This window comes from Agelaius phoeniceus, chromosome 4 (assembly GCF_051311805.1).
Source record: "Agelaius phoeniceus isolate bAgePho1 chromosome 4, bAgePho1.hap1, whole genome shotgun sequence".
Lineage (NCBI taxonomy): Eukaryota > Metazoa > Chordata > Aves > Passeriformes > Icteridae > Agelaius > Agelaius phoeniceus.
Window position 1 is genome coordinate 34,469,014 of NC_135268.1, and position 14,868 is coordinate 34,483,881.

Below are 14,868 nucleotides of genomic sequence, written 5' to 3' on the forward strand. Positions count from 1 at the left end.
AACTTAAACTTTCTACATTTTTAGTATCCAGGAATATATGAAACTGTTCATGTTATATCATAAAGGAGCCAACACAGCAAAAATCTATTTTTAGTGTTGGCAGCAAATGCATTTTTCTGTCTCATACTTTCTGGGGAAAGAGAGCTAGAAATTTAATAAAAAAACCCCAATCATTTTTAAAGCAATAGAAGTCAAAGAAATGGTTAGCTATACAGACACAGCAAACAAAAGACATTCTAAAGATGCTCCTAAATATCAGTACAAGATTAAGACAATCTGGCACTTCAGAAAATGTGGTAACATCAAGGTGGGCAGATGCCATATGGACTGGTCAAATTTATAGATGTCAAAAGAATAGTCAGCACCAGTACAGAAAGAATAATGAGGTAGAGATAAGGACTACAAAGGTGGTAAATAACATACAGCAAAACAGTTTCAATTGATCTTTTTCTTCATTTTAAACATGAAGTTCACATACTGTTATAGCTGGGGATATGTGAATATTTTCAAGAACAAATACTGAACTTGACAACAAATCCTTTCTCTCCTTTTAGTTTCTATTAGGGACCCAAATTAAGAAAATATTACATGCAACAACAACAAAAACCCCAAAAGAACACCAAAGAGAAACAAAACAAACAAAAGAAAAACCAACAACAAAAAAAGCCCATAATTTTGTTTTAAAACATGATAAAATATTATTTTTTTGCACATAGAAGCATCAGAGATAACATTTGATTTAAAAATGTAAGATTATCATGGCAAAAATGATCAGGCACATCAGGGCAGATTTCTGTGTTCTAATTTGTAGATTGTACAGGAGGTGGGAGCTGGTTCAAGTGGCTCTGTTAAGATGGAAGTTGGATGTTTTATTCACTATAAGAAGTTACAAGCTGACAGCTGAGGACTCATGGAAGGAACACAAAAATAATCTATTTGTGTAGATTTGGAAGTTTCCTTACTGTCTGATTCATATGATTTAAATCCATTTAAAATGGGTTTGTAACATAACAAATAGGACAGCTTAAACACAATTCCCAAAAATCTGTTCTAAATGTTAAAAAATAGAACTGAACAAATGAAAATTTCCAATCACACTTTTACTAGGTTGTTGTCACAGATCTAGACTACAGCACAATTCTTGCTGCTATCAAGGAAACTAGCTCCATCCAAGCCAGACCCAGCAAAATTTTAGAAAATAATTGTGTTCTGGTTGTTTCTTAACAAACATAAAAAAAGAAAAAAAAAAACAACAAAAAAAACCCCAGTTGATTGCATCACTTTAAGATTACCTCCAAGCTAATAAATGAGTCTTTGTAATTTGGGGCATTTTTTGTAAACCAACAAGTAATTAAGGCAGCACTAAGATAACTTCTATCCACTGGGTACAACAAATTATGTGCCATAATTGCAAGGGATTAGTTTCTTCTCATAGTTGATTATGATTTTAAATATTACATTGTTTCATGTTACATACTGGTACTGGCAGATGCTGAATTTTTAAAAGCAGGTAGGTTCTGGGAGACAGGTACAACATTTATTTTTAGCAATGGTTTGTCCACTTTATATATATTAATATATATGTATCATATATATTTCTTTATATCCTTTATATCAGATGGAAGATGGTATTTTTTCCAAAGGTAAATATTCCTGCAATGGCTTCTGCACATGCAAAAGAGAAGAAACCTTAGTGTGTGAAAAATAAAAAAAAAAAAGACAATTTAGCAAAACTACCTTTTGCTGCATTGCAGCTGACTAGTCTTACTTAAGGTTCCAGGTACTTTCTGAGCTTTCTGGGGAAGGTCAAGTAGAACAAAAGAATTCTTTGTTTGTTTGGTTTTGTTTGACTGTTTTAATGTTGTTTTATAGTGCCACAAAGGCTGGCTGCAATCTCATGTTTCAGGTAACATTTGAAAGGAATTCTCTCACTGAAGTGGAAATGGTATTTTTTATAATCTTTTTTTTTCTGTGACAGCTGGAATTTGTTGTTCAAGAACTTTGTGAAGTTTGACTCAAGATACCTAAGAGGAAAAGATTTGGACCATTAGTTAAATAAATCGGTCAAGCAGTATTGAATTGTCAGCTGATGTGGGAAAAGGCCCACAGAATAACTGATTCCACAAACAAGACAGTTTTCCAGATGGTTCCTTATTCATATGTGTGTGTCTACGTGTGCATACCTTTATTTTGCAATGATAGAAGCAGTCACACAGAATAAAAATATTAAAATAGTTTTATATTGGCTACATTTAAGAGTGCAATTAATTATTTATTAAATTTCATAGCACTGAGATGAAAATTAACTTTAAAAATATCTTGAAAACATTTTTCCTGAATTCCAAAATCTCCTGGCCTCAAAAACATTATGTACACCTCTGTACATCATTTCAGTGACAGCAAATCTTAACTGGACTTGTGGAATGATGGCAATTATCTATCTTCATCTTCATTATTTCTGCAGGTGTTTTCCCACAGACACAGTTGGGAATCTGTACTGCCTAGCACATTTCAAAGCCTGCAAACTCTGGCCCTTGTCAGTTTGAGTATAGGAATGGAGATAAAAGAGGATGCAGATGTAAATTTGGGCACTTGGTATATCTTGTAATTACCTAAAGGACTGAGATTTTCTTAGTTTAGAGATAAGTAGTGATTACATTTATTAAATTTTTGGGTGGGAACATGTGAGCAGAGAAGGAGTGAAGTAGAGAATATATTTGATGTACTTAGGAGGACTTCACATTTCTAAGAAGTCACTTATTTTAATAGTTGTTGTTGCCACTGGTGGTAGTTGGACAAAGTAAGTTTCAATGCTATAAAATTGTCTGAGCTGAATCTCTCAATCTTTCATTCTTCACATTCCCTCTGGAACAAAGATGCTCTAAAATCCACTATTTAAAGCCAAAAACAGATAGAGAGAAAGACTTTTTGCTGTCTCATCTCTATCTTTCCCAAAAAACCCTATTTTTCAAAAGCAACTTATTTATGGACCGGAAAGGTTTTGGGGGGGCAACTATGAGAAGAGGGGAAAAAATGACCACAAGGTTTCCATTTAGCATGAGTCTCTCACTAAGACAGAGTAGGAGGCTGCAGAGTGAACCCCTACTCCTCCTTTGTGTGCTGTGCCACCATGTAGGATTCACTGCCAGATTCCAAAGTCCTTATCAGAAATTGCAGAATATTTTCTAGATCTTATTTTCTTGCCCTGGTACTACCTAGCTGTCTCAGTTTCCTCAAGCTTTCAAGCTCTTTCCCTATTTTCCTTGTATCATTATAGCCTTATAGCTCGATGACTAAGAACTGTCCCAAAATTTCTGCTCCACTAATGTGCATTGTTAACTGAATCTGTAAAATATTAAATTGTCCCTTATCTTCACACTAAATCATACTGTCTATGTGAAAAATTCAACCCCTACATTAATTATATTTCTTTTGTTAATGTTTCATCTACAGCTGACTTAGCATGTACTGCTTCCATTGTTTCACTCAGAAACTACTGAATAGAAAGCTTTTTCTGATTATGTAGGATTTTTGCAACAGAAATAATATCTTCTGTTTGATTATTTGCATAGAAACAGTGAAAATGCTCTCACACCCTGTCAGCTACTTCACACCTCTGTAGGGGCTTAAACTCTGGAATGAAATGTGAATGTACTGACTCACTGCTCCACATGGGTTTCATTTAAGAAGGTTCACAGGAATGCATTGGCAGCACATTCCAATTACCTCTTAAAGAAAAGCTTAGTCTTTGGATTGTTTTGTGCAAATGAATAAGTGTTATTTTAGAAAGACTGCTTCCCCTATTATCGTACACAACAGAGGCATAAAAGAGAGAAAAAACTCAAACAGAATATGTTAACTCTATTCAGAGCCTGAACCATCTCACCAGCGAGTTGATTGTTCATTCTTCCACTTCTTAGGTCAGGTAACAGTATGACATTTAAAACACTGCTCAAAGATTAAAACATCTAAAAACTTGGAGTTACTCCATTACAGTGAATTCATTTAATACTGCTTTTGAAACATTTTGCAGTATAGTGAAAGACCTTAATTTATTCCAATTATCTTGTGTTCATTTCGATTTATGAACACTGGAGCTCAAATAATCAGCTCTTTTGCTCCTTAGGCTTCCAAGAATATATTTTTGTAAGTATTGTACAAGTCATCTTTCTGCAACCATCCCACATACTAATTGCAAAAGTCTATTTTTATGATAAGGACTGGTATTAGCCAACAATTAAGGACAAGATCATTGGTTGTCCTGAATTGCTTTGGAACAGAAATAGCTCGCTGAATAAAATTTTCTTCTTATTAAATGTATAAGGACAAATATTGGAAACATATATTCAATTCTTATAAGGTGTATCTACAGACAAAAGTCTTCAGAAAGAGCTGAAGAAAAACACCTTGGCATTTGTACTATCTATTAAAGCTTAATAGATCTCATCCTGCCTACTTTTGTGGCCCTGGTGTTTGGTAATTTTTAAACAGAACTGGGGGTAAGGGGAGACTTTTTCAAGCTGCGTGTACTGAAAATATGGGCAGGAAAGTGTGCATGAAAATCAGTGCTTTACATTCATTCATTCATTCATTCTCTTGGTATAATTCAAAGTATATTGACAGTGAGTGCACAGCCAATGATAACAGCATTGTGGGCTGTATTTCAAGATAGGCAAGATAAATATATAATTTCTTCCCTTTGAAATTTCCAAATTTCCAACTGCATGGATGTCTGAATGAACTTCTTTCAGTGTTCTTTCTAACAATAAGTCTTACTGTTTTGTGTCATAGCCTCTAAGATTAAGGTCTGTTGTGCATTGCACTACAACCAGCTGGCACAAGAAAGTAATGAAAACTCATGGGAAACTGACTTTCTCTAAACTCTGAGCTTGCTTAGTGAGAAAAAGAAGGACATTTATTTCCATCATGAAGGAATGCTCAAAGGCATGCTGTAATTCCTCCCTTAGAGTCAGTAGGTAAACTAGTCTTGTCAAAAAAATCAGACAGGAAAATCTAAAATTAAGTCAGCTCTATAATGAGATGCCAACCAGGTCTATTTGCAACTGAGACTCTCTATAGAACCATGAACTTGCTATCTGGAAACATCAGAAGGGCTGCTCTAGACATTATTAGGATGGTAAATAGTACAGTTTCATTAAAACAAAGACATTTTCTTTTCTTTATAAATATATATACACACACTCACACATATAGATATATATTTAAAAAAGCAGCTACAAAAGGATTACAGACAACAATCAAACATTGTTTGATTCCTAATGGTGTTTGAGTGGAAGGAAATAGTGTTACTGGAACATAAAAGAGAGGAAGACACCTTCCTAACATGGCAAAACTAACAGGTGGTACTGAACCTACCAAATTTTTCTCCACAAAATGATAAAGTTTCTTTTCTTGTCCTCTTCTGTACATATATCAACTAACCACCAATTATAAAATGAAGTTTAAAGACAATAAATTAATCTATTCTTCCTCTACTTCTTTTGGCTCGTGCCTACTTAGTGTGGTTAGTTGATGTTTTGATGGTGCATCACAGTTGTTCAGAGCATGAATGAACGTTATGCCTGTTGGTTACAAACCAAACAACCAAAAGGTTATTTGCCCTGACTCCTGCTGCATGATAAGTACAAGAAAAAATTAACTCAGTCAGTGGTAAGAAAAATATGGGAAACCATTCTTTTTTCCCTTGGAATGAAAATTACTGTTTACCTGAGACCAAAATTTATGGTGTCTCTTCAAATGTCTGATCTGGATGTAGTGTGTCCTAAATTATCTGCTGCCTAAAATAGCATTAAAATGTGTAGAATTTTCTTTTCTAATAATGAGTTGCCTATTTGGATTTTCATATATAAAAATAACTGACCTAGGTAAATCAAAAGTATAGTTCCACCACTTAAATTATTTTTCAACAAGTTTTAAATACTTATACACATACTAGTAGCAATTACCACTTTAGCTATTATTAAAAATTTAAAAAAATAATGACTCACTATGGCTTTAAATTATTTGCCTTTACTTCTGTTCCTATGTGTTAACAAGCCAACCTATCGGAGAGAAGATGCTGTAATATTCTGTAATACACTGCAGATGGTATCAGATGGTTTGTGCTAGCTGTTAGGAAACTTATTTAATTCTTTAAAGTGATATGTGGTATTTTTTTGCTTAGAATTGCCTTCATTTGGACAGCGTGTTTAGTTCTGGATGCTAATTTGGTAAGCCATGCATACTGTCTTCTGCCTCATCATTCAAAATGTTAGTTTACAAGTGACAAATGCACCTAGCTACAGAAAGTTTTCATTTTTCTGAAAGGGGCTGGTGTTGCATGGCCAAAGGGAGCTGGTTTCTGACAAAGAGTAAATAGGGCCCTTGGGCAATTAACTATACCAGCCAACTTAGCCAGTGGGGTTATTTCCCTCTTAGCTGTTTTTTTGCAATTCATACTCATAAATTGCTCCCCTGGTTGTTATACACTCCCAAGAATAATAAACTCAAGCTTTATGCTTGCTGCCTAACAGCCTTAAGAAAGACATGCTGCGATTGAGTGGGGGTTTTTTGTTGACTGGTCATATTACCTTTAATAGACTGGGATTTTCTACATCACTACTAATTTGATGAATACAGTTAATTTTAAATCTTTCCTGTAACATTGTTTATATATTGCATTCTAATTTAAACAAAAAAAGCAAGGTACTTGCAGGCCAGATGTTATGGAAGACAAATTCTTCAACAACTGATTAACATAAACAGCTCTTGAAGCATACACTGAAAGAAAAGCACTGTATTTGTCTACATAGTGTTTTTTAAATTTTCTTTTTAGAAAAGGCACCCAGAATTGATAGCATTTCCCTTAAACTCATTATTTGATAAAACCAGATTGATTTTGTTCATTAAACCCTCCAAATCTATGGGTTTAGCAGTGGACAAACTACTGCAGTCTTTTTTGCCATACCAGGAATTTTCTTTTGGCATTTGGCAATCTTGGCAATTTTATCTGGCATGTAAATATTAAAAAAAAGGAAAACAAACAAACAAAAAAAAACCCAACCAAAACCCAAAAAACAAACAAACAAAAAAACTTTACTAGGCCTGAATTGATGTACATATTTGTTATATATCTGCAGGCACTTATCAGATTTTACCATTTCAGTGTTCAATTGATTTCATACCCCTTTTCTATTCTTGTGTGTTTTCTTTTATTCTTTCATTCTATTTTCTGTTGAGCTGCATACAGGAGATGTGAAATTACTCAGCAGCTGAAGGTAACATGCAAAGCAGGAAGAGCCTACTTGACCTATTTGGGCAAAATATCAACCTAAAATGGTTTGAGTTAGACAAGGCAAATCCAACATTAGCTTTGCACTGGCCCTATTTTTCTTTTCCCAGTCCTGATTCCCCTCCTAGTATGATGTTTATCCCTAACCATGGTTTTATTTTCCTATTTACTTGAACATTAAAGTATCTTAATGTCAGTTCTGTTTGGGCAGTACCTCTAGTACCTTCTAGTTTATGAAACAGTAACTTTTGTCCTCACAACACATATCTGTTCCAAATACTGCAGAAATATTTAATGTTTTTCTAAGGCTGAATGTGAGGACTACAGATTACTTCAGGGACACAACAGGAATTTGCCTACTCAGTTCAAGAAATATAGTAATTATGGTACTTAGAGTCAATTTATTCAGATATATTAATCTATACATATCTATCTATCTATAATTTATTTTAAAATTGAATAGGGCTGATTGCTAACTTACTTGTTAGTTTAGAGTTTTGAAGGAAATAAAAAAAATATCTCTAATCAACAATGTCTTTAGAAGAAGCCAAATGTTCCTTGATACAGAAGACTAGATTCTTCCCAGGCACATACAGAGTGAATTCTAAAATCAGCTGTAAAATCATCCTGAATTGCATGCTTTCACATTTAAAAGAATACCACTCACTACCATCAGAAATTTTATCTTTTTTAATGGAGATGCCTATTTACACCTGTAATTTGAGAATTTTGCTAGAACAGAATGATGACAGTCAAGATTATCTAATGAAGATATTCCTATAGAAACTTGGCATGTTAGAATCAATAATGGATAATTGTTGGCAGAGCTGTTTTGAGGCAAAATGGATCTACATCAGCTTGCAAAAAAAACTTAGAAGTTCTAAACATACAAACTACTAATACACATTAATCCAATACTCAGATGAAAAAATCCTAGATTGCAGAATTATTCAATACCTAGAGGTAGAAATGTTACAGAAAAAAAAAAAAAACATGGAAAGAAAATTATATATCACACTCTTACTATTGTATTTTAAGGAAGAAAAATAGATTTTACTCTAAGAGGTCTTGGGTAGAGTTCTGCTTTATGCCTGTGTTAAGTGTTGTCCTGTTTTCCTCAGCCTCTCTTTCTGTGTTCCATATATCTTTTAAAATCCAGCTGATCAAATTGTTCAGTTCTGTCACAGCCAGAACCTGTTCTTAGGATGAGCACAAAGACAATCCAACATTCCCTACATTCCCTACATTCAGACAAACTTACCGCACGTGGGTAATGATAAGGGTTGTGGCTGGAATGAAAAAGTCATCCACTCTGTCAAACTGCTTCCCCACGGGCTGAGTATGGATGGTGTGATGGGAAACACTCCCACTGGCTTGTGTTATCACCTGCACAAAGTAACATCAGCATAAACTATACAAGTATTCTTTAAAAATCAAATCCCAATCCAAATGAATGAATACAGCATTGCCTCTGTATTCTCTTGTGTTGTCTTTTCCACGTTACCAAGAAAAGGAGTACAAATAATAGTTACAGATTTCAGAGAACTATTACATACTGAAACACTTAGTCTTCATACTTATTTTTCCCCTTCATCTTTTTTTATCAATCCTGAATCCATATTTATTAATTTACATTACCAAAGCCCTTAACAGTTCTTAGCTTAAACTAAGATTTTTGTTTATCTTTTTACTTACACTAGAACTTAGAGTGAGATTAAATTTTTAAGCACTTCAGCCAAAGTGAAAAGATGCTATCAACAAATCCACTGGAACATATGGCTATGGATACTCCCAATTCTCATCAATCATGAGATAATTCAACATAGCACAGATATATTTCAGAAGAGCAAGCTGAACTGAGTTTAAATACTCCTTAAATTGTTATGAACCAATTTCATTCAAATCCCAAAATCTTGGACCTTCTCTGAAGCAAATGTTTATGCATGAGTAAAAGGCAATTCCACATAATAGCCACTATGCTGTTCACATATATGCATTTAAGAGTAGATTTTTTTTTTTTTTTTAGAAAAGGAGACAATCTATTATGTACACTGTAATTAAAAATGAGGGTGAGGATGATCAGCCACTTTAAAATATAGTAAGACTCACTCATTTATCAGTTCTGGGGAGGAGTGGTTACTAAACTTCCATAGATTACCTTGCACACTCAAAGTTATTAAGGGTCTGTAGGTGTTGAAAAGGTGATTTCAAATGTTACTAATTTTGCTTTTAAAATTTCTCTTATTATTTTTCTTATATATAAGTATATATAAATACACAAGGATTTAATTAACTTCTGAAGAAAAGGAAAACAAATTAGAAGCAAAATGAATTTTTAAGTTATGATATAAGGCTGATCATCATAGTCTCAGGGGATTGCTATAACTAAGGAACAGAAATTAATAAAAAAGTAGAAAAGTAAGTACATATTCCTGAGATGTTGCTTTAACGACTGTTCTAGGTTTGTCACTGCTCCAAAGTATGGGAAAAATCAAGATTTTTAATATCTTTCATGTGAAAACTCCCAATAAAGACAGAGCTTGACATGTTCAGAACGTTAATATGACTTTAATGAAATGGAAGTATGTCTAAAGTCCAGTTTATCCTCTAATTAGGGACAAAAATATCATGACAGCAACAGTTTGCTCTCAAAAGACTGGTAGTACAGAACATGCTGCTGTTTTCAGCTGCATTCCTTATCCTTCTGTCAATTTGCCATTGCCAGTTCAGACTAAGGGTCTTGAAAATAATGATTAACTTTTTGGTGAGGTCAGTTGTTCAGCTTGTTTTCTGGTTACCTAAAATAATTTCTCTGCCCTTGCTGGGGTCATGGTAATAACGCCTAAAGGAAAATATGCAACACATTGCAATTACACAAAGGTTCAACCTGTCTGTATTTCCTTACATATAATTATTGTGATCACCTCACCTGCAAAGTTGGTGAATTCTTTTCCATGTTTCCCCAGCTCAGCACCCAGACTTGATCATGTGATTTATCATAGTGTAGCTTCACTGGAACAGGATCTGTACTCACTGCCTGAAATAGAAGAAAAAAAGAAATCCTTTGTCACATTTTCAAAGGAAATATATATGCTTGAATGAAAATGATGAGTAGATATACATTTTCAGATACTTTCAGACTGTGTTTAGGAATTATGTTGTCAATTCCTGAAACAGCCCTCTGATTAATTCAGAGTTACTGAATTGCTGAAAATGTGTTTTTTATTTATTATGTACTCTAACACTTGGTATCAAATCTACATAATACTGAAGCCTTTAAGAAGTTGAAAAAAAAGGTTTTTATTCAAGAACAAAACTATTTGTCTTCATTCCCTGCCATCACTCTCACTTTACATGTATCAGTTGAAAAACTACACCATTTACTGAAAAATGGTTAAAAAGGGAAGAGTATTCTCAAGCCACATACTGGAATTAATGGAAGATGTTACTGCAAAAAATCAACATGATGTTGCTGCACCCAAAATTTCCTATCTGTTAAAATATGTATATTTTGTTGAAGTAGGGAGGATTGTTTTAATATGTTTTCCAATTACAGCTGCTATTTTTCATAGAACCTGTGATCAGAACTGAAGTGGTTTCCCTACAGCTTTAAGCACTGTCACTTGAGACCATGAACCTTTTAAACAGCTGAGCTCTGAACTTCCTTTGTTACAAAAACTGAAGGATTCAGAGGTATTAAATGGGAGAACAGCGTAGTCAATTAAGAGATGTTATACACAGGCTAAACAAGGGGGGGGATTACTTTTTTATTTTCATCATTTAAGAAGAAAAAAATAGGTGGAAATTGTTTTTTATTCTTACCATTATGGAACTGTAAAGCACAGCTTGTTTATCAGTGTGTCAAGGAGAGTACCAGCTGGCTAATTAAGTGAACCTAATTTAAACTAATGATGTAGATCCTCAAGATAATGCACTAATGGCTGGCTGAGACTGCTGATGATACTTAACTGTACTCCTGAGGTGTTGCAAGCGACCACTTCATCTAAGCAGAATTTGTTTTTCCTTTTGAAAATGGAAAATGAAGCCAGGTTGCTCACTGGCTCATTTAAAATCACAAGCTACCCCTCGAAAAAGGTCATTTGTGTTTGATAACTTCTTTCTGCTACATGCTAGAAAACAAGATCTTTAAAATAATACTTGAGCTGTTATATAGCTAATTTGTCAAAGCATGTCAAAGTTCCTTTTGGCTTCCCAGACAAAGGTCTGACCCATATGCTGTCTGCCAGAGGACTGCCAGCTGTGCTCAGAGCTGGGGTCCTGGAGCAGCCAGGAGGAGCAGAAGGAGGTGCCTTCAGGGTCAGGCACAGGCGGTACAGCTCCCCAGAGGGGAGCCAGCAGCAAAAAGGAGTTGAGCATCTCAGAAGCAGACTTCCACAGCTGTTTCTAGCTGACCAGGCTGATCTGCCAGCAGCACACCGAGGACTGAAGGACGATGATGACTCTGTCTACTTCAGCCTCTAAGTCATCCCACTTAGTGGTGTGCTGCTGTGCAATACTGCACAATTCCTGCTTTCAAAAATTTAAACATGAGAGCAAATGCTCCCCTTGACTTTAGAATGAGAATTACCTGGATAAATCAAAAATTTTCCTTCTATATATATCTCTAAAGATACAACACCCATGTTTCCAATACATTTCAATTTATTCTGCTATAGAATCCTCTAAAGTACTTACTTTGATAAATTTACCTGTCATAAAAATAAATCATCCTCAAATCTAGTTGTCACATATGTGCACATCTTTTACATTAACTTTCATAGTAGAAAGGAATAACATGTATAGTAGTACTTCAGAGAAAACACTGTAATAAGCAAAACCAAATAAACATTATTTTTACACAGAAAACAGCATCACTACATGACTTAAAGTCCTTTCAAATAAATTTTTAATTTTCTTTGGGGTCTTTGCACAGTAATGGGAGTTTCATTAGAATTCTCTTGCTTTCAAAATATGAAATTATCTCCACATTTATTCCCACTAGCCTATGTGCTTTTTTTGCAAGGTGGCTTCTTATTAAGAATGTAGGCTTTCTTATTAGACATCTTTCTTATTAAGATGTAGACTAGAAATAGTTACATGCACATGTACATGTATGAAAATTATATCCTCTGTATTAATATGATCTTCAGGAAAAAGGCAGTCTAACTAGAAAAATGCTCTCATTTCTGAACATTTCTGAGCTGAGTTCCTATTTTCAAATAATGAATTAAATCTTTATTTTGCTCTGTGCTAGGCAGTACTCTAAGTAATGAAAATAGACTGATCTGGAAAACTAAATTCCCTTCTGTGCTTCCTGTTTCTAAAAGTGTTTTTGTAAGTGTATATCGTATGAATAGAGCAACATTTAATGGTTAGAACATTCTTCCTGCTTGCAGAAAATAAAGGTAGAAAATAAATGCTTGTTTTTAAAAGACAAGAAGACAGAGCCATCCACATTTTAAGAAATGCTAAACAAAATATCTCTTGACTTGTTACTAAATTCCAAATCAGCCTTACTTCAATTCTAAAACCCATCCGTGAATCAACAGTGTTTTTACTTTACTGTCTCACCAAAAATCTTTGCTAAGTACTGTGAAATGGAAAAATAATTTATTATGATTAGAACCATCAAAACAAGGCTTCCATTCCAGCAAAAGTTTTCCACACCTGGAGTAAATTTAATTCTATACTTCCCTTAGTTCATAATCTTTATATTATCAAATTAGGGGAAAAGCAATGCTATTCTATCTCTCAAAATAAAATTCCATTGAAAGTGTTTTTTTTTTTCCACCAGAATAACATGAAAGCTTCTGGAGTGTCCTGGTTTTAGCTCAATATACTTCCTGAGTGGCACAGACTTAGTGCACAAAGCTCTTTTCTACTCTTAGGCATTCTGTATGTCTGCTTTTCAGCTCATTACAGAAACTAGAATATTTTTTTGATAGAATAATCTAATGCCATTCAAAAACTGCCCAATTTCTTTACATACAATTCTTGCAAAGGGATGAACTTTTAATTAGTGGTTAATTTACTGAATTTTACTTTTTGATTAACATATATCTTTGCAGTAAGTATCTCTGCAATTTTTAATGGTAAAGTGATATATATTTTCACATATTTAAAACAATAAATAATGTAACTAAAGACAAATTAGAAGAACCTACCAATGAACATATTTCATAAAGCCTAAATTAAAACCTATTTTCAGTGAGCTCAAGAGGAATCATGTGCTTTTGACACTGAAGTCTAAATGCTAATAAATGCAATTATATTGATATTTCATCCCTCCTGTGGAGAAAAGGAAGCTGACACCTGAATGTCAGTCAAAGACCATGGAAAACATTGCCAGATATTCCACTCCTTCAAATTTGTGGACTCTTGGGATTGTGGGCTTTTACTCGGTCTTCCTGAAGAAATATATCAAACCGGTTGTAAAAAAGTAGTTTTTATAAAAAAAAAATTCATTACCCACTCATTTTATATCTATTTTAATATGCAAAGGTAAATTTAAGTAAAAAATCCCCACCTTTTTATTATTAACTTACTGAATAAAATATTTTACAAGTCCTTGACACCTCAAGTTTTGAGGAAGCCATATCTGAGTCATCTGACACAGAACTGAGAGAGCAGGTGTTTCAAGTATGCAAAAGCATTAAAATTATTTTTGTAAGGCAATTTTATAAATGGAATTTTGTTATTTATTTTTAAATTTTATAAGCCTGTACAGAATACATGTGTACACTTACATGACAGAATAGTTTGAGCTGGAAGGGACTTTTAAAAGTCATCTAGTCCAAAACCTCTGTAGTGAGCAGTGACATCTTCAACTAGATCAGTTTCCTCAGAGCCCCATCTAAACTGACTTTGAAGGTTTCCAGGGATGGGGCTTGCACCACTTCTCTGGGCAACCTCTGACAGTGTTTTGCAAACCTCATTGTAAAAAATGTCTTCATTATATCTAGTCTGCATCCACTTTTTTTTTTTTTTCTTTTAGTTTAAAACCATCACCCCTTGCCTATTGCTACTGCCCCTATTAATAATTGTGTCTCCAACTTCCCTATAAGTCTGCTTTAAGGACACGATACTGTCTCCCTGGAGCCTAACATATAATCTATACTTTAAAGATTTTTTATTCACTTATCAGTGAGAAAACCAAAAGGCATGAAGAAAAGCTCTATTTAAGTGTGTTTTTTAAATTAACAATTTAGTTAGGTTTCCTAATAAAAAAAAAAAAAGTGTTTTATTTACTAAAGGATGTCACCCTGGTTTTTTAAGATTTTCTAAGCCTTCTGATGTTGATATTCTTGTAGTGAACTTTCTCACACACTTTCTGTAAATAACTCATTGTTTTGCATTCCTTTATGGAGGAGGAGAGAGTTGATGGACTGTTGGTTTGACCAGTGTCATTGGAGAGGTGTCACTGTCACCCTTCAATCCGCTGTCACTTTTGGAAAACTATAAATGTTGGAGTCAGAAAATAAACTTCCCTTTTTTCTTCACCTTGAGAGCAGCAGTGTGAGCTTGTGTTCTTTCGTGTCCTATAGTGACAAAAGGACACCTGTTTCCTACAAATATGA

General features: G+C 34.1%; 1 protein-coding gene across 4 annotated transcripts in view; it reads right to left on the reverse strand.

Annotated features, from left to right (window-relative positions):
* Nucleotides 1–14,868, reverse strand: part of FSTL5 (follistatin like 5) — a 270,900-nt gene that overhangs the window by 16,300 nt on the left and 239,732 nt on the right. For all 4 annotated transcript variants that reach the window (XM_077177257.1, XM_054632789.2, XM_054632788.2 and 1 more), the window contains 2 exons: nt 10,221–10,328; nt 8,553–8,677 (listed from right to left, as the gene is read on the reverse strand). In XM_077177257.1, the coding sequence (XP_077033372.1) occupies nt 8,553–8,677; nt 10,221–10,328 (233 nt within the window). The remainder of the gene's footprint in view (nt 1–8,552; nt 8,678–10,220; nt 10,329–14,868) is intronic.